Source organism: Muntiacus reevesi, chromosome 11 (assembly GCF_963930625.1).
Source record: "Muntiacus reevesi chromosome 11, mMunRee1.1, whole genome shotgun sequence".
In the NCBI taxonomy this organism is placed as follows: domain Eukaryota; kingdom Metazoa; phylum Chordata; class Mammalia; order Artiodactyla; family Cervidae; genus Muntiacus; species Muntiacus reevesi.
The window spans coordinates 26,263,412-26,283,817 of NC_089259.1; the positions used below are offsets into that span (position 1 = coordinate 26,263,412).

General features: G+C 41.0%; 1 protein-coding gene across 1 annotated transcript in view; it reads right to left on the minus strand.

Annotated features, from left to right (window-relative positions):
* Positions 1–9,517: 9,517 nt before the first annotated feature.
* The window catches only part of KL (klotho), a 41,734-nt gene continuing 30,845 nt past the window's right edge, over positions 9,518–20,406 (minus strand). The window contains exons 4-5 of the mRNA XM_065902232.1: positions 14,738–15,839; positions 9,518–14,187 (exon numbers count right to left, since the gene is read on the minus strand). Coding sequence (XP_065758304.1) covers positions 13,850–14,187; positions 14,738–15,839 — 1,440 coding nt within the window. The 3' untranslated portion in view covers positions 9,518–13,849. The remainder of the gene's footprint in view (positions 14,188–14,737; positions 15,840–20,406) is intronic.

The following is a 20,406-nucleotide window of genomic DNA, read 5'->3' on the forward strand; positions in this document are numbered from 1 at the left end:
ATCCTGCCTGTTCAAATCCTCCACCTTCCTGCTGTGAGCCTTAGGCAGGCGATTAACCTCTGCAAGCTCTGGTTCTTTCATTTATAAAACAGGGATAATGGCATGCTTTTAAAGATAAAGCTTGACAAATGTTTATTATTACTATTCAATTCTAGATAAGCGGGGCTCAGTCTCTTAGCTTACAGCAGGGATGTTCCTAAGAGGACAAAAGGGCTAGCTTTGACTAACAAATTTTTGGTAAAATATAGAGGATATTCACTACTACTTTCTGAAAGAGTCCACAGGGGAGCAGAGATAGAATCTAGTTTAGGAAGGTCGTTCAGAAAGTACAGCTGGGAGAAGCTACTGCAGAATCAGCTGAGGGTGTGGAGGGTGTGTGTGTGTGTGAGTGACCATGAGTTTGCATGTGATCTTCCCTGTGTTTACTTGAAAACAGGCTTTGAGTGTCCGTGTATACAACCAAGAAACACAGATGGCTTTTCTTTGATGTCTTCGATTGCTCCACTGGGTGATGTGGCAGCTGTAGGCGGAGTTCCAAGGGACAACACTCAGAAGTGATAAACACAGAGACAAACGACAGGCATTTTCTGAAGTTGGCTTCTTTTTTTTTTTTTTTTTAACTGGGATGAGCCTTTTCAAACACCTGATGTTTGGTCACGTATTCCAAGCATAAGCCAACAGCAGGGTTTGGTGAAAAGGAATTCTGAATTTAAAAAGAAATTCACAGTTAGGTGTTTTCAGCTTTACCACTACGTACTGAAAGGGTAACCATCACTAGATGGTAACTGGTAATATGCCAATAGACGTTGTTGTTGTTTAGTCACTTGGTCACGTCCGACTCTTTGTGACTGCATAGACTGTAGCCCGCCAGGCTCCTCAGTCCATGGGATTCTCCAGGCAAGAATACTAGGGTGGGTTGCCACTTCATTCTCCAGGGGATCTTCCCCACCCAGGTATCAAACCCATGTGTCTTGCATCTCCTGCATTGTCAAGTGGATTCTTTACCACTAGTGCTACCTGGGAAGCCCCTAAAACATACAGTTTTACAGAGCCATATTTTGTTTAATGGCTACCAAAAAAAGTTATTAGATATCGCACTGTGCATCAATTACAGCAAACCATTACCTAGCACAATGGAAGCACAAGGCATTTCCAATACACATAAACTGACTAAAGTAGAACCTCCTGCTTAATAACTCTATTAACGTGCACATATTTAGTGTGTGCTAATTATTTGTTGAATGAACTAATCATCAAAGGAAGATTAGTGTTCAGTGTGATATTATTATGAATTTTAATTGCATTTTAATTCTTTTTAAATGGATAATCCATGATGATACATATAATGAATCTGTTAACTAGAAACAAACATCTTAATATGATCTTCTTTTAAATAACCGAGAAGTCATTTCAAGATTTTGTACAGCCCTGGGGTAATCACTACGAACACCAATTATCATTATAAATATTACTAAAAAGAAGTCTGATTGGCAAAACTCCAGGTAATAGAGTTCAACTGAGCCTCAGTAACTGAAAAAAAAGTGAACTCTTTTCAAATAACCATCTATAATGCATTTCCATCCCTTTTCATTAAGTATTTATTCATGTAAGAAGTATTTCTTAAGCAACTAATATACATGCTAGGGAATAACAAGTCAACTAAGATGCAGTCCCTTCCTCAGAGCATTTTATAATCTAATGGAAGTGATTAGACAACCGCACAAGTCCTGGTAAGAGGTGGTACGTGCTGATTCTAACCTTTAGCAAGGTTGAGGGTGAACAAGCCAGAGGACCTGAGAAGAGAGACTGGACAGCAAATGTCAGCTGACTGTGGGGAGTCATGACACACATTAAAAGTATTTAAAGAGAAAAGTGACCGAATCAAAGTGATGTACAGAATGGACACACGCCAGGAAACCATTTAAGGATTACTGGAAAAATCTAAGTGAAAAGTTCAAAGAGGACAATGGTAGCAAGTATCTAAATGAAGGTGGATGCTAGAAATATCAGAATGAAAAAAAATCCATAGAATTTCATACCTGAATATCTCCACTGGCTGACTGGAGAAAACAAAACAAAAGAGAGAGTTCATTGGAAGGAAAAGAAAATGAATAGAAGGCTACAGAGACATCCACCAAGAGACATCCACTACAGATGCATGGAGAACACTCACTGTTTGCAAAGGCATTTTATGATGCTGTTGACATTGTGTAACGGTACCCAGAAATAAAATATGCACTTGCCATTCGAGTTAAAAATGTTGTGGATAAAAATATAAATTCATGTTAGCATGATATTCTTAAAGACTTTTAAAGACATCAGTGCAAGTCATCTTTGTGTGTATGCTCAGTCACTCAGTCATATCCAACTGTTTGTGACTCCAAGGACTGCAGCCCACCAGGCTTCTCTGTCCATGGGATTCTCCAGGCAAGAATACTGTAGTGGGTTGCCATTTCCTCCTCCAGGGAATCTTCCCGATCCAAGGATCGAACCTGCATCTCCTGCTTGGCAGGCAGATTTTTTTACAACTGAGCCACCTGGACAGCCCACAAGTGATCTTTACATGCATCAAATATGCACAGTTTCCACTTAACTTTAACAAAATCGCAAGGGTGAATCATGATGATGGATGTTGAAGAGAACCAGATCCAACTGTTCAGAAGTCCACCATATAAACAGTTATGATCCTTGGTGGACTTTGTAGATTTGTGCTTTACTGCCAGGGTCGGAGAGATTGCTGAGATGTTCAGTTCAGTTCAGTCACTCAGTGGTGTACAACTCTTGTGACCCCATAGACTGCAGCACGCTAGGCTTCCCTGTCCATCACCAACTCCTGGAGCTCACTCAAACTCATGTCCTTTGAGTCAGGGATGCCATCCAACCATCTCATCCTCTGTCCTCTCCTCCTGCCTTCAATCTTTCCCAGCATCAGGGTCTTTTCCAATGAGTCAACTCTTCGCATCAGGTGGCCAAAGGATTGGAGTTTCAGCTTCAGCATCAGTCCTTCCAATGAACACACAGGACTGATTTCCTGTAGGACCGGTTTGATCTTCTTGCAGTCCAAGGGACTCTCAAGAGTCTTCTCCAACACCACAGTTCAAAAGCATCAGTTCTTCGGTGCTCAACTTTCTTTATGGTCCAACTCTCACATCCATACATGACTACTGGAAAAACCATAGCTTTGAGTAAATGGACCTTTATTGGCAAAGTACTGTCTTCTGCTTTTTAATATGCTGTCTAGGTTGGTCATAGATTTTCTTCCACAGAGCAAGCGTCTTTTAATTTCATGGCTGCAGTTATCATCTGCCATGATTTTGGAGTCCAAAAAAATAAAGTCTCTTACTGCTTCCATTGTTTCCCCATCTATTTGCCATGAAGTGATTGGACCGGATGCCATGATCTTAGTTTTCTGAATGCTGAGTTTTAACCCAACTTTTTCACTCTTCTCTTTCACTTTCATCAAGAGGCTCTTTAGTTCTTCACTTTCTGCCATACGGGTGGTATCATCTGCATATCTGAGGTTATTGATATTTCTTCTGGCAATCTTGATTCCAGCTTGCGCTTCATCCAGCCTGGCATTTTGTATGATATACTCTGCATAGAAATTAAATAAGCACGATGACAATATACAGCCTTGACATACTCCTTTCCCAATTTGGAACCAGTCTTTTCTTCCATGTCCAGTTCTAACTGTTGCTTCTTGACCTGCATACAGATTTCTCAGGAGGCAGGTAAGGTGGTCTGGTATTCTCAGCTCTTGAAGAATTTTCCACAATTTGTTGTGATCCACACAGTCAAAGTCTTTGACTTAGTCAATGAAGCAGAAGTAGATGTTTTTCTGGAATTCTCTTGCTTTTTCTGTGATTCAGTGGATGTTGGCAATTTGATCTCAGGTTCCTCTGCCTTTTCTAAATCCAGCTTGAACACCCAGAAGCTCTCAGTTCAGACTGTTGAAGTCTCACTTGGAGAATTTTAAGCATTACTTTGCTATCATGTGAGATGAATACAATTGTGTGGTAGTTTAAACATTCTTTAGTGTTGCCTTTGAGACCTGGGTTTGATCCCTTGGTTGGAAAGATCCCCTGGAGAAAGGAATGGCAACCCACTCCAGTATTCTTGCCTGGAGAGTTCCATGGACAGAGGAGCCTGGTGGGTTACAACTCATAGTGTTGCAGAGTTGGACATGACTGAGCGACTTTTTCACCTTTCACTTTCTTTGGGATTGAAATTAAAACTGACCTTTTCCAGTCCTGGGGCCACTGCTGAGTTTTCCAAATTTGCTGAGATATTGAGTGCGGCATTTTCACAGCACCATGTTTTAGGATTTAAAATAGCTCAGCTGGAATTCCATCACCTCCACTAGCTTTGTTCATAGTGATGCTTCCTAAGGCCCACTTGACCTTGCATTCCAGGAAGTCTGACTCTAGGTGAGTGATCACACCATTGTGGTTATCTGGGTCATGAAGATCTTTTTTGTACAGTTCTTCTGTGTATTCTTGCCACCTCTTCTTAATACCTTCTGCTTCTGTTAGGTGCACACCGTTTCATTCATTAGTCGTGCCCATCTTGCATGAATTGTGCCCATCTTTGCTGAGATGGTAGGGATTGTATTTTCCAACTGTACTGCATTTGGGTTGACAATGGTCTCCCAGTTTGCTTTATAAACTCTACAGCATTTCACAGACTCTTTCCTTTCTTTCTCTGTCTCTTTAGTGATGATGGGCAGCAAGTCATTGCTCCATCCTAACAGCAGGTAAAAAGCTGAACAGACTGAAAAATCAATAGTTGTTCTGGGGTCCATAAGACAGGGTAGGACACGGGGCACACTGCTGCCCCCAACTGGAGAGATAAGACAGACACACAAAGGACATCAAGGCTTCCCAGGAAGAGGCTCATAAACAGAAACCGCCTCAGGAGTCAATACAGGGTAAGAAAACCTGAATTGTAATTCATGAATTGCCAGAGGTTCCGTGTGGACAACTCAGAGATAAAAACTTGCTCGTGGTCTGTAGTTAAGACTCCGTACCTCCACTGCAGGAACATGGCTGTGATCCTTGGTCGGGATCATGCCACACAATGCAGCCAGAAACTAACCAACCAAACAAAAAACTCCAGGCAGACCCAGTCATAGGAGAAAAGAAATCATTTTGAAACATGCCAGAGCACTGTGGCATATTAAATGTAAGACCAGAGAACTATAAAGCTTTTAGAGGAAAATATAGGCAGAACATTCCTTGACAGGAATAGAAAGAATGGATCCACTTTCTGTTTGAATCCACCTCCTAGAGTAATGAAAATAAAAACAAAAATAAACAAATGGGACCTAATTAAACTTAAAATAATTCAAAAAATACATACACCCCAGTGTTCACTGCAGCATTATTTACAATAGCCAAGACATGGAAGCAACCTAAATGTCCATTAACAGAGGAATGGATAGAGAAGGTGTGGTAAATATATATAATGAAATATTACTCAGGTATAAAAACAAATAAAATAATGCCATTTGCAACAAAATGGATGACCCTAGAGATTTTCATACTAAGTAAAGTCAGCCAGAGAAAGACAAATATCATATTATATCACTTTTATGTGGAATCTAAAAAAAATTATACAAATGAACTTATTTATAAAACAGAAACAGACTCACAGATGTTAAGCAGAAACTTACGGTTACCAAAGGGGAAAGATTGGTCGGGGGGATAGATTAGGAGCTTGGGATTCTTACGAACTGGTTTAATAGATGTTGGAGGGGAGGTTCCCACATGGTGGTTTGAGGGATGGATATAGTTTGAGAGTAACACATACACACTACTGTATATAAAATAGATAAGTAATAAGAATGTACTGTATAGCACAAGGAACTCTACTCAATATTCTGGAATAACTTACACAGGAAAAGAGTCTGGAAAAGAATGGATCTATGTCTCTGTATAACCGAGTCACTTTGCTGTATCCCTGAAAATAACACAGCATTGTAAATCAACTATACCCCGATGTAATAGAAAAATTAAATTTAATAAAAACATAATTTGAAGAGCAAGTATCATTTGTATCATCATTTTAGATTCTTTTCTTAACTGTGTCCAGTCTACTTTACAGACAGGCTTAAAGTCCATCAAAGGTGCTCTTCATTTCTGATACAGTGTTTTTGATCTCTAGCACTTCTTTTAGGTTCCTTCTGAGACTCCCATCTCGCTCCTTACCCTGCCCATTTGTCCTTGTATGTTGTCTTCTCTATCTGCTAGAGTCCTTAGAATATTAATCATAGCTGTTTTAAATTCCTGGTCTGATAATTCCAAAATTCCTGACCCCCTTCACTCTGCTTGATGACCATGACACCCTGGCTTCTTTACCTATTTGGAGCTGAGCCCAATCTCAATCCTCTATTGCAGTAATCACGATCCCTAGTCATTTGTCTTTAATAATAACGTTGGAGAGGTACTGTTGTTGTTTTGTTCTGTTCCTATTTGCTGGAGGTTTCTATTGAGATATTCTCAAGCTCAGAGATTTCTGGTTCATAGTTTTAACTTTCCATTTTAATCACCTGGGAGCTTTAAACAATACCACTGTCTGGATCCCACCCCAGGAGAATCGGATTTAATCAGTCTGGGGATATTTTAAAGCTCCCACATGACTCTAATGTGCAACCAAGGTTGAAATCTACGGGTGTTGATAACTCCTGCTCTATACATACAAGAACAATAAGACTCCATGGACTTGGTGGCTTGCTCCAGGTTATAAAGCAAATTGAAGAGCGGGACTAGAAACCGGAAAATCCCAATCTGGTTTGGGGCCACCTCCACCCTCCTGGAGCCCTTTCCTCCCACACTGAGGCCTCTATTCCCAGCTGAGGAGCTGGCGTGACCCTTGTTCCCCGGAGACATCTCCATTCACCTGCTCCTGTTTCTCATCTTAGGAATGTTCTGGTTTTCTTGCTCTTGTTCAGTTGCTGTCGTGTCCAACTCTTTGCGACCCCCGTGGACTGCAGCACACGAGGTTTCCCTGTCCTTCACAAAGTTCCCAGAGTTAGCTCAAACTCATGCCAACTGAGTTTGTGATGTCATCCAGACATCTCATCCTCTGTCGCCCTCTTCTCCTTTTGCCCTCAATCTTTCCCAGCATCAGGATTTTTTTCACTGAGTCAGCTCTTTGCACCGGTGGCCAAAGTATTGGAGCTTCAGCTTCAGCATTAGTCCTTTTAATGAATATTCAGGGTTGATTTCCTTTAGGATTGACTGGTTTGATTTCCTTGCAGCCCACAGGACTCTCAAGAGTCTTCTCAAGCAACACAGTTTAAAAGCACCAATTCTTTGGCAGTCAGCTTTCTTTATAGGCCAACTCTCACATCTGTACATGACTACTGGAAAAAACCATAGCTTTGACTAGACGGACCTTTGTTGGTCTGGCTTTATGGACACACCTTAATGCCTCTCTCACCCGTTGTTTTTGTTTGTTTGTTTGTTTGTTTGTTTTTAATTGAAGAATAATTGCTTTACAGTATTGTGTTTGTTTCTGCCAAACATTAACATGAATCAGCCTTAGGTACACATGTGCTCCCTCCCTCTTGATCATCCCTCCCACCTCCCTCCCTGCCCCACCCCTCTAGGTTGTTACAGAACCCCATTTGAGCTTCCTGAGTCATATAGCAAATTCCTACTATCTATTTTACAAATGGTAATATATGTTTCCATGTTACTCTCTCCATACATCCCACCCTCTCCTCCCCCTCACCCCACTCCGTATCCATAAGTTTATTATCTATGTCTGTGTCTCCAATGCTGCCCTGCAAATAATTTCATCAGTACCATCTTTCTATATTCCATATATATCTCTTAGAGGAAAACACAGGCAGAACACTCTATGATATAAACCACAGTAAAATCCCTTGCGGCCCACCTCTTAGAGTAATGGAAATAAAAACAAAAATAAACAAGTGGGACCTAATTAAACTTAAAAGCTTTTGCACAGCAAAAGAAACTATAAACAAGGTGAAAAGACAAGTCTCAGAATTGGAGAAAATAACAGCCAATGAAATAACTGACAAAGGATTCACTTCCAAAGTATACAAGCAGCTCATACAAATCAATACCAGAAAAACAAACTACCCAATCAAAAACTGGGAAACAGACCTAAACAGATATTTCTCTAAAGAAGACATACAGATGGCTAATAAACACATGAAAAGATGCTCAACATCACTCATTATTAGAGAAATGCAAATCAAAACTACAATGAGATATCACCTCTCCCACAGTTTTCATCTTTGTTTTGCATCCCTCCCCTCCTCCACTGGGCCCACTCTCATAAGCACTGAAATCATTCTCAGACTTTCCAGCCTCTTTGTAAATAAATGCCCTTCCCTGTATCCTGGACTAACATTCTCTGGGCAACATCACCTCCAATGGCATTGCTTCTCCACATGACCCTCTTGATACGAACCCAAAACTCATCATGAGTTCTGACATTCCAGGGGCTGGCTCAGTCCCTTTCTCCTTCCGTCTCCCTCACCTTCTTGCACCCACTTCTCTCAGGGGAGCCCCTTTGCCAGACCACAGGTGTTGCAGCCCTCTTCCCAAGGGCACTCCAGAGAGTGGGGAAGGTAGTGAAAGTCATCTGCATTTAGAAATCGCACCCCTTGATTCTGAGGCCCAGCTCCACCCACAGGCTCTCCCCAATCCTGCAAGCCTTCCCAGGCTTCCTGGTTCCCTCCCCTCAGAACTCCTGTCTATGAACCACCGCTGCCCAGACCCCCGCGCTGCCAGGAGCTTGCAGCTCTAATCTTGTCAGTCAGGTGGACCAGTAACCCCCACTGTGTTTGCTTTGTTGGTTCATTAAATCCAAGACAGTCACAGATAAAATAAGGACGTTTTAGAATGGTTCCACTTTGGAAGAAAATCTGGTCGTGTTGTCCTTTGCTAATGGAATATTTTCACCTGACTCGTCCATCTTTAGCTCTAATTATATCTCCATTTCACCGCTCCGTGGCTTACCACTACTGCCCCTGTCGATTGAAATGTTTTATTTTGAAGTCTTTGGACTACTTGCCAGAGACTTATAATACCCATAATTTAAAGAGGGAAAAAAAAAAAAAACTTACAAAGCCTTCATGTCTTAAATGAAACAGCAACAGCCTTGAAACACTATAGAACCTTCAAATCTAACAACTTGAAACTAAATTAGCTAAAGCTTTGATTCACATACAGATGGAGATCAAAACAGGCTGAAATGCTTTAGGCAACATTTATGCTTACAGTCATAATTAGACAACCGCTATAATATTGAAAGAAAAACGAATTTTACAAACTAATCAATTGAGCCTTTCAAAAGAAAAAAAATGTCAGCTTATTCTAGCAATTTATTAAGGGGCAATGTTTCAGTTGCAAATAATTTACATCAAATAAGTAAACGCATTTAAAATTAATTAGCATTACTATAAATAAACATATTGGAGACTATACCAAAATCTGAAACTCACCAAACATTTTTTTTTTTTTTTTTTTTTTTTTTTACCAAACATTTTTGAATCACATAAAAATTTAGCTAATGGGCCTCCAATTATTACCAACTAAATAGCAAATAAACAAATTTCAGCATGTTGCCTGTGTCATTAGATTATTTCAAAAGAGCAGATGGCACAACAAACTGATATAGAAACATCTTTTGCCAAATTATCTTCAGGATTCTATCAATCCAACATTTGTAAAATTCAAATCCAAGAAAAGAATCTAGTATTATTAAGTAAATGTGGGAACTGGTTTTTGTTTGTTTATTTAGTTTTACCAAGGACATTTTATGAAGAAGTATATTCAAAGCCACAAATAAAATAACTAAAGGGCTTCTGGGTATATCATTTGCCTGTAATAGGCCCTAGTTTTATGTTACTGAGCTCTAAAAATCTGATTAACAAGAAAACACACACACGTTAACAGTAAGTGAAATTAGTCTAGGAAAAATTACTTCTAGGGTAGGTGCTTTATTTACTGAATACTTACTATGTTCACCACTGTGCTACAGCAGGTTATTCCCATTTTACAGACAAGAAAACTGAAGCTCAGTGAATTTTGAACATGGGTCTTGCTGACTCTTTCCCGTATACTTTTCTGATTCCATTAATATGTAGGTTGAAGTGTTTTTTCTTCTCTAACCTATTTGATCAAAAAAGGAGCTGAATATCAATCACCATGTCACAGTTATGTTGTGAAATGGGATTTCACCATATTTTAGGTGTCCTGTCACTGACATTTCCACTCTTTACTCAAGGTTCCTTGTAGTTCTTCTTGATTTCTTTCTACTTGATATCAAAGGGCATTTACCACAAAGGTATGAAACAAAAATGGTTTAGGAAATGCACTATAACAAACAAAACTCCAACAATATTTAATGGTTATAAAAACTGATAAAGGTAATGGGTCTGAGCAAAAAGCTACATGTTCCAGGAGATTACAAGTATCCACAGAGGATGTAAAGAGATTCCTTCCAAATGAGCTCCCTATTTTTATTTACAGATAAAGAATTTAACCTGATAACAAGTCTTACAAACAAAAAAGGTTACTGACTAGTTGAGGGACAGTGTGAATGATGAAGAAAAGAGTTATAATCCTCTCACCTAGTTATTAGTCTAGAGGTGATGACAGGACAGCTATTTACTGCCTTGCCACCTAGAAAGACAGGTTATCAAAGGTTATTACAAGTAAGTCATCATTCGCTCCTCTGAATACCAAGAACCGAGCTGTGTGTCACCTAATACACAGCAGTTTTTCTTTCTTGACAGATGGTCCATACTAAATCAGTCTCTGGACAAAGGTGGTATCAGAGAGCTGATTCTATTCATTCATTAACTCCATCATTCCTTCCCACATCTTTTGAACTAATAGTGTCTTTTTATATTTTTAATGTGACTACTAAAAAATTTAAAATATGTGGCCTGTATTATATCTCCGTTGGAGGGCTCTATTAAAAACTTTAAAAAAAAAGAAATGCTTCTGAGGCATTAGTAGATTCTAATTACTATCTGTGGAGTCAAAAAATAAAATGAAAAATGACCTTAAATGAATCTGAAAGTCCATCCTTCCAAACTAAGGCAAAATGAATGGGGCATAAGTGCAGGGCCCTCCACCTCCATTTCCTCCCCACCCCACTGTCAGTTCAAAGAAAGGAACCAGGGGGGCAATATGGGGGAAAAGTAAATACGACAGAAATTAGCCCAGAGATCTTGGGAGCCACAGCTTACCACTAATGCCCCTGCAGAGCTGACCCCAAAAAGTACTAAGGGATGCAGGACTTCCAGGAGAATGGTCTCTCTCTCTCTCTGTCTCTCTGTCTCTGTCTCTGTCTCTCTCTCTCTCTCTCTATATATATATGTATATGTTTTAAAACACATGTAAAGTGGTGAAAAACCCAGTATTTATGAAAGTAAAGCATCAGTGAAGAATGTAACGCCCGGAGAAGCCGGAGAAGAAATGAGGATTCTTCACCCGCATTGGACCAGAAAGGCCTTCTAGCCCCTCCCACTGCCCCCCGGTTTCCAGCCTCATCTGGGAAGTGTCCTGTCTTCTTTACAGCCCGTGGGGAACCACCAATCTCCCACTGGGGACCAAAGGGTCTCAAAGTTAGTCTGATGCTCAGCTGATAACTTGGCTGAGTGGTGCTGGGGGATCATTTCCCTTTGGTTCTTTGGCGTCTCTTTCAGGGTCTGAAATTCCCTCTCAGATCAGCAGTAGGGACTAGCCTGGGGCACCCTCTTCACCCTTACCTTATTCCAGCCTCGAAGTTCACTCCTCCTGTTTTCAGACCCCCTTCTTCACGACTCGGATCATATTCTATGTGGTTTAAGTAACTCAAAAAACGCTTAAGAAATTTATCTAGTCATTTGATCATGTAAGAAGACAAAGTTGAGAGTAGATTTATTACAAGACTTTATCAAGGGACAGGATTACTTCTCTCTACACTCAAGGAAATTAAATATTGTAGCAGGAAAATTATTTTTAAACAACATCCATCATTTCACAGTAATTAACAATAAGAAACTGGTCCAACAAATAGGAATGATTAAATAAATTGTGATAAATTCACATAGTGGAGTTACTCTATAAGTATTAAAAATCATGCTTTTGAAGACTAATGACAAAGGAAATGCACACAATGAAATTTAATAAAGACACGTAACTATTTACAATAAGATCTGACTATACAAAATATCATACATACACTATGTTAACAGTGGCTACCTCAAGGTGGTGAAATTACAGGTAATTTTTTTTCTTTACACATAGTTTCTGTGATTTTAAATTTTTTACAATGAGCATATATTACTATTATAATCAGAAAAATATACACATAAAATAAACTATTATTCCCTAGTTTGTGATTTTAACAGTAAGTCCATTTTTAAAAGAGTACCACCAAAAAGCTTATCTTTCATGGAAAAAAATCATATCACCTCTAAAGATGATATATAATACAGTACAGTTTTTTTAATTCACTAGAACCCTGTGTCAGCAAGGTTATGCCAGATATGATATTGGTTTATCTTGCTTGATATCATTTTGGCTTATCTATAAAATCATCCTCAACTCCAGTGTAATAGACTTCCCTGTTTGAAAATCAGCAAGATTTATTTAAGGGGCATTAAAGGATAAGACCCAATTAGCCCTTTCTAAAAATAAGCAGCCAGTTTCAGTATAAAAGTTCAAAGCAAAACTCATGTAAAGCTAGCTCCACAGAAGTAGCAGCAAAAAATATAAAATGGACCTCAGCAATTATAGAAACAAACCTTTCAGTGTTATTAGACCAAATGCTTTTGAACCTATTAAGAATTTTTAAAACTCAATTCAAAGAAATTATGGCACATTCTAAAGAACAGAAAGTGGAGTCACTCCTCATAAAATGAGCTATTGTTTCGTTCTTATTCTTTCAGAAAAGGTCACCTCATTGATTCCAAGGTCTGCTCTAAATAAAAGAGTTTGTAATCAAATTAATTGCAATGCTGCTCATAACAAGGACTTCTTCCTTCTTTCTGTCCCCTCCAGCCACTGCGCTATAATGCATTTCACAGTCGGTTTATGCTTTCTTAAGGGCCCAATATTGCATAATTCATGCTTATTTTTCTGCACACATTTAGTAAAAGTCCCCTATGTGCAGGCCCTCAATAGTGACACAAATCCCTCAAGGGCCTGGGGCTTAGAGAGTGTCTGAAAATACAAAGAAATATATTTTATACTTATATAAGATACAGAATTCTGTAATTTGCTCTGCTAAGCATATCATTAAAAAGATGTATAAATTAATATTAACAGTATTTGATAGAAACCTTGCTTTTAAAAGGAACATTCCAACCTAGGGTCCTTTGTCATCTATTCTATATTCTGCCATCTTCTTTTTCAAGGGAAACTTGATTCCACAAAGACCATCAGGCATATCATGGCAGTTCAGAATGGTTGTTCAGGACTTAACAACCTGTTTGATTTGATTCCAATACCTGCAATTATTATTTCAAGGCAAACATTACACACAGGAATGGGCACAGATAAAAATATTCTTAATCTTAATGTGTATAGAAATGTTACAAAATGGTTCCCATTCTTCATGCTTTGTTATAGAATGTGTGCAGAAACGATGGCCCTTATCAATCTTTTTTAACATACCTCCCCTGGAAATAGAACAAATTCAGGCACTATTCACATTATTCAATATTTTACAATCACGCTCATTTCAAAACCTATCACATGCCATGAAAAGGTTTTCTAGAAGTCAGATATATAAAATCTACAGTTCACAACACTGAGAAGTGCAAATGTTAACAGCTGATGTGTGTGTATAATTATTTCAAATAAGAAAAATATCAAGACTATTTGTAACCTCTTCTGCCTTTCTTAGAGTAGTAAAAAATCAGAGAAAGAGAAATAACAAAGGCAAAAAGTAGAAAAGCTATGAAAGCCAGTAAAGACTTTCGGGTATGAAAAAAGCTGCATTCTGTACACAGGGTGAATTCTTCTGGACAAAATCTTCCCAGAGTTTCAGGACCTGGAAAGCCATTGTTGTCTATAATTTTCCTGTAATATTTCATGGACGGTTTGGGCTCAAACTGATTTGCCGCATAACGATAGAGGCCAAACTTCGGAGCTGTGCGATCGTTAAATGAATAAGCAAAGTATCCACAAAGATTGATACCATCCAATATATAGGCTAGAAAAACAAAAGGACAGGAGAAAAGTTATTAAAATATCTTGCCCACAACATTTTGCCTTTACCGAGCCCTGGTGCATCAGAGAAATTGTCAATACCATTTCAAACAACTTCCGATAAAATTGGATTTCATCAGTAAGGCTCCTTTTATCCAAAGACAAAGTGGCAACCATCAAGACAAATATTTAGCTACATTTAACATAGTAGGTTTTACATACTTTAAACCTGCTTCGATGTACTTGGGTTCAATCTTTAAGTGCATGAAGTAGGCAAGACTGCTATGAAGCCATCTGATGTGGAGAAGAGATGGTCCGGGCTCTTAGCCACCTAGAATGGTTTTGAGGAATTTTTTTCATCTTCCACTTTTAGTCAAACTCCTCTTTCCTCGGGGAAACTAGCTAGGACTTGGACTTTTTCAGTGTTATCAAGGAATGGATAGCACTTGATAGTCACTCTGTGGGTGACAGTCTGTATATGTTTGAGAGTTTCTATGGATCAGGTTCTCAGGTGGCATAAACCCCAAGAGACCTCCGTACTGGGGGCGCCTTACCTTTCAGAGCTTCGTTCACATAATTCTGCATGTAATACACCCTCAGACTGTCCTGGGCTGCGTGCGGATCATCATCGATGCCGTTGGATATGATATACATGGGGAGGTCTCCGTACTTGGCCTTCAGCCAGTTCAGGACCTTGCGTAAGCCCCAGGGCACCACGGCCACCTGGCCGGGAGAGTTGAGCCAGGTGATGTCGGTCATTTCTTGCACGGCCAGGTAATCGTTGTACTTTATGGGATCTTCTTTCTCCCAGTCTACAAGGATGGTGGTGTAATGGCTCAACGCCAAAAAGTCAAAGGAACCCCGGACTAGCTTTTTTTCCTCGTCAGTGAAATAAGGGAGGAGGAAATTGTTTCTCTGGTTCAGCCAGTCTCTCATCACGCGTGGATAATCGCCGGAGCCGAAAATGGGCTCGGCCAGCCAGCCGATGTCAAATTCCAGAACTCGCTCGGCCACCTCACGGTCCTCCGGGGAGAAAGGGCAGGCGGGTTCTATCCAGTCCGCCTGCAGGGCGATGGATATTTTTCCTTTCTGCGAGCGCCTGAACCTCTCATCGTAGGTGCGCCAGGCCAGCGCGTGCGCCTTCAGGAGGTTGTGCCCCGCGCTGTAGCTCATGTTCCGCGTGGAGGGCTCGTGCATCGTGATCCAGAACTTGACGTGGCGGCCGAGGTCTTGGAAGCACAGGCTGGCGTACTCGGCAAAGGCCAGGGCGGTGTGGGGGTTCTCCCAGGCGCCGTGCCGGGCCAGGGGGGCCGGCAGTCCCTGGTGGGGGGCGGCCGGGCGCCACAGCGACACCACCGGGGTGATGTTGGCGCGCACCAGCTCGCTGGCCACACAGCGGTAGAACCGCAGGACCGTGAGGTTGACCTGGGACCGGTTCCCCAGCGGCAGGATCAGCGCCCAGTCCAGCGAGAAGTGGAAGTGCGTCACGTGCATTTCCTGGAGCAAGGCGATCTGGGGTCGGATGGCGGCGAAGTCAACGCAGTAGGATTTCCTCGTCTTGGTCACAGCCCCGTCCACCTTGATGAGCCTCTTGCTGTGGTGCACGTCCCACAGGTAGACGTTGGGGTCAGTGAACTGAGACAGGGTGGTGTCCACCTGTCAGGAGGAGAGGAGCCGTTAGCCTCACCTGGTCAGTCCTGCAAAGTCGTCCAGTGCGGTTCTGGTTCTCTCAACAAAACCAGCCAGCACGGTGGGCAAAAAGACTGTAGAAACCTTCCTAGCTGAATTTTAAACTGTTTTTCATAAATAGTTACGTTCCTGGGGAAGAAAATATTCCACTTTGCTCGGTGCACATTTGTTTCACCCACAGTTCTCTGTAAGCCTGGAACTGTTACTTTAAGAAATCTGAATTTTGGAGGTCACTTCAGATAACAAGCATTAATAATCCTCACACATCTCTGGTCTGTGTTAAGCAAGCAGAGTATTTTGGACATTTTTCTTTTAGAATAAGAAATCGCCAATGATATGAGACTTTCAAATTAAAAAAAAAAAAAAAAAAAAAGACCAAAAAAGTGATAAAGCTTAAAACCTGAGTGAGAGTCAGAAAATGAAATGATACTTAAAATTAAATTGTGTTTCTTAAAATCACATTCTAAATGGAGGTTTGCTAAAGGTCACGGACATGGGAAGTATGCAAAACTATTGCCTTTTATTGGCATTAGTGTCCATAACAGAATTTAGCTAATTCACTCTGACTGATGGTAGAAAAAGACAGAGAATGTGGAAATGATACTGTCATCCACGTATAATGGGATATTTTAACATCGCTTTTAAAAATTTCAAAATTATTTTTCTGTGATGATCATGAGAATGATGATTCTCAATCTCTGATCTATAAGACTACAAAATGAAAATAAGTATTTAGGAAACCTAGACAAACTGCAAAATCAAAATCACAAAATCCTCCTTCCACTTGCAAACAAAACTTTAAGTTTATTCCAAGGTGTGTATGTGTGTGAAAGTCACTCAGTCATGTCTGACTCTTTGTGACCCCATGGACTATACAGTCCATGGAATTCTCCAGGCCAGAATACTGGAGTGCGTAGCCTTTCCTTTCTCCAGGGGATCTTCCCAACCCAGGGATCAGACCCAGGTCTCCTGCATTGCAGGTGGGTTCTTTACCAGTTGAGCCAAGAGAAGCCCAAGAACACTGGAGTGGGTAGCCTACTCCTTCTCCAGGGGATCTTCCCAACCCAGGAATCGAACCGAGGTCTCCTGCATTGCAGGCAGACTCTTTACCAACTGAGCTATCAGGGAAGCTCTTATTCCCAAGGACCCATCACCTAAGCCAGTTTTCTCCTCAGTAATAATCCTGTCAGAGTTGGTTCCTGGGTTTGACCCTCTGTAGAAAAGCAAAGGTCAAACTCTGGTTTTCAATCTCTAGTAGAGGTTTCCTTGCACTTTTCAGGCCTGTTGCAAATAAGCTTCTGTTTCTCTAGCAGGGTCAGTGCCGTGTTTATAAAGGAAAGTAATAAAATATAGCATGTCAGAGGGAAATTGCTTTTTCTGGAGAATTGTCCCGTGTAGATCACCCACGCATACATTTCCTCTAATTTGTGGGAATGCTGTCAGAAGTATTTTTCCACTGTGATGGACCCACAAATCATGTTTCCTCAACTTTGCAAGAAAAATATTTGCAGCTCTTTGGAAGTGAAACTGTTCATAGCTTGAAGGAATTCTCTGGATTATTTTTATAGAGCTCTGAGTTGACAAAATTCATAACTTTTCTACTATAACAGTTCCAAAACAACAGCTCTTATTCAGTCCATCTGAAAGCAAACATGAGAGACAAAGGTGTAATTTCTGAGCAACAAGTCTATTTCTCAAAAATACAGGTCATTTATAAATGGGTGTTTAGGCAAAATTCTATAGAATCTCCATTAATTTGTTTGACTTATTTATTAATAAAAAAATAATTAAGTCGAACCTTTCAGAAGGGTATGATGTTATGTGTTTAGTATATTATGGAAGAAATGTCTCCCTAACAGTAGCCAATGTTAAAAAAAAGCTGTCCGTCCCCAGTACATAGCAGATTCTGTGTTTACTATGAACATTAGTGATTATGGAAAAACAAACCTCTCAGCTGGGAAATTAGGTCCAAGGACAATGATAATCCATGTGAATAAGCCTAAGATCAGACTTCAGACAGGTCTGTCATCTCAGACAGGTGAGATATAATTTAAAATTTTTTTCAGGTGAAATGCATGCCTCATTCATATTAGGAATTCTTGAAATACTAACCAGAAGTGAAAAGATAAATTTCCATGGTTTAAAATTCACTTTTCAGAACTCTAATACAATGCATTAAAAGTATAGAGACCCACTTGTAAATTAAAACTTATCCATACACTTATCAGAACTTCCCTAAAAAAAAAAACAAAGCAAAACTCATTTTTGCTCTGTCAATTAGGAAGTTAGCTTGGAAAGCACACTGCCAAAACAGTACAAAGCTCAAGGTGAAAAGCAGAGAGAATAAAATAGCAACCGCAGCCTTTTTCCACTAGCGAGCTCCTGGAGGAGTTCATGGTCGTGGTGGTTTGCGTCTGGCTGGGTCAGCGGAGACGACTGTGCGGCTCTGCGAGGTGCAGGCAGCCGTGACCCTGAGCGGTGCAACCCGAGAGCAAAGCCCCAGGGCTGATGAGTGGCTGGCACTGGATCAAAGTCTAAACAACTGCTTCTAGGAAGCAGAAAAAGGAATTCTCTCCTCATCTCCCTTCCTCTTTGCTGCCATACTTGTTGCTTCTGATCAGTTTTCTTCTCTCTGGAGGAAACAGGATGTATTCTTAAAATGTTCTCACTGCTGACCAGTTCCCAAGACAAACACAATCCCTGGATGGGGAACAGAGCAGAAGTAAAAGACCTCCCCACAACATCCCCACTGCTCCCCGAGTTACACCGCCTGCACAGAAACACTGGCGGAGCCTTCTCCTCACGAAGGATGAAGCTGGGAATTATCAGCCCTGGCTGGGCTACTGTTGGAGACAGGACAGAGCACAAGCCCTAGGGTGGCCCAGGACCCAGCAGGGAGCAGGGCTCAGCAGAAGGTCGAGAGGCAGAACAGGGATGCGGGACCAACCAGGATGGACTGCGGGATCGCCTTCCTCCTCTCTCCTCCATCACTAGCACCTCTCCTGTCCTTTCAGATCCTACTTGAACCCCACCATGGATCCCACTTGCAGGAGAGAAGTTAGAATGGGGAGTTTCTAAATAGCAGTGGGTTAGCTTTATTGACTATGCCAAGGCCTTTGACTGTGTGGATCACAATAAACTGTGGAAAATTCTGAAAGAGATAGGCATACCAGACCACCTGATCTGCCTCTTGACAAACCTGTATGCAGGTCAGGAAGCAACAGTTAGAACTGGACATGGAACAGACTGGTTCCAGATAGGAAAAGGAATACGTCAAGGCTGTATATTGTCACCCTGCTTATTTAACTTACTTGCAGAGTACATCATGAGAAACGCTGGGCTGGAAGAAGCACAAGCTGGAATCAAGATTGCCAGGAGAAATATCAATAACCTCAGATATGCAGATGACACCACCCTTATGGCAGAAAGTGAAGAGGAACTAAAAAGCCTCTTGATGAAAGTGAAAGAGGAGAGTGAAAAAGTTGGCTTAAAGCTCAACATTCAGAAAACTAAAATCATGGCATCCAGTCCCATCACTTCATGGCAAATAGATGGGGAAACAGTGGAAGCAGTGTCAGACCTTATTTTTCTGGGCTCCAAAATCACTGCAGATGGTGATTGCAGTCATGAAATTAAAAGACGCTTACTTCCTGGAAGGAAAGTTATGACCAACCTTGACAGCATATTAAAAAGCAGAGACATTGCTTTGTCAACAAAGGTCCATCTAGTCAAGGCTATGGTTTTTTCAGTGGTCATGTATGGATGTGAGAGTTGGACTGTGAAGAAAGCTGAGCGCAGAAGAATTTATGCTTTTGAACTGTGGTGTTGGAGAAGATTCTTGAGAGTCCCTTGGACTGCAAGGAGATCCAGCCAGTCCCTCCTAAAGGAGATCAGTCCTTGGTGTTCATTGGAAGGACTGATGCTGAAGCTGAAACTGCAATACTTTGGCCACCTCATGCGAAGAGTTGACTCATTGGAAAAGACCCTGATGCTGGGAAGGATTGGGGGCAGGAGGAGAAGGGGACGACAGAGGATGAGATGGCTGGATGGCATCACTGACTCGATGGACATGAGTTTGAATAAACTCCAGGAGTTGGCGATGAACAGGGAGGCCTGGCGTGCTGCGATTGATGGGGTCACAAAGAGTCGGACACGACTGAGCGACTACTGAACTGAACTGAACTAAGGGAGATGGAGGAGTGAGGAAAACCCCACACAGAACCAGGTAGAGCTATGAAGACAAGCTACTGGGCTCAGATATCCTTGAGAACATAGCGTTCTTGGTTGCCTTTGAAATGTAAGGTAGGGGGACTTCCCTGGCCGTCCAATGGTTAAGACTTCGCCTTCCAATACAAGGGGTGGGGCTTGATATCTGGTCAGGGAGCTGAGATACCACATGTCTCATGGCCAAAAAAGTCAAAACATAAAACAGAAGCAATATTGTAACAAATTCGTTGAAGACTTTTAAAATGTTTCATATTTTTTAAAATCTTAAACAATCATAAGGAAGGGATTATGATGGTTGGATGGCATC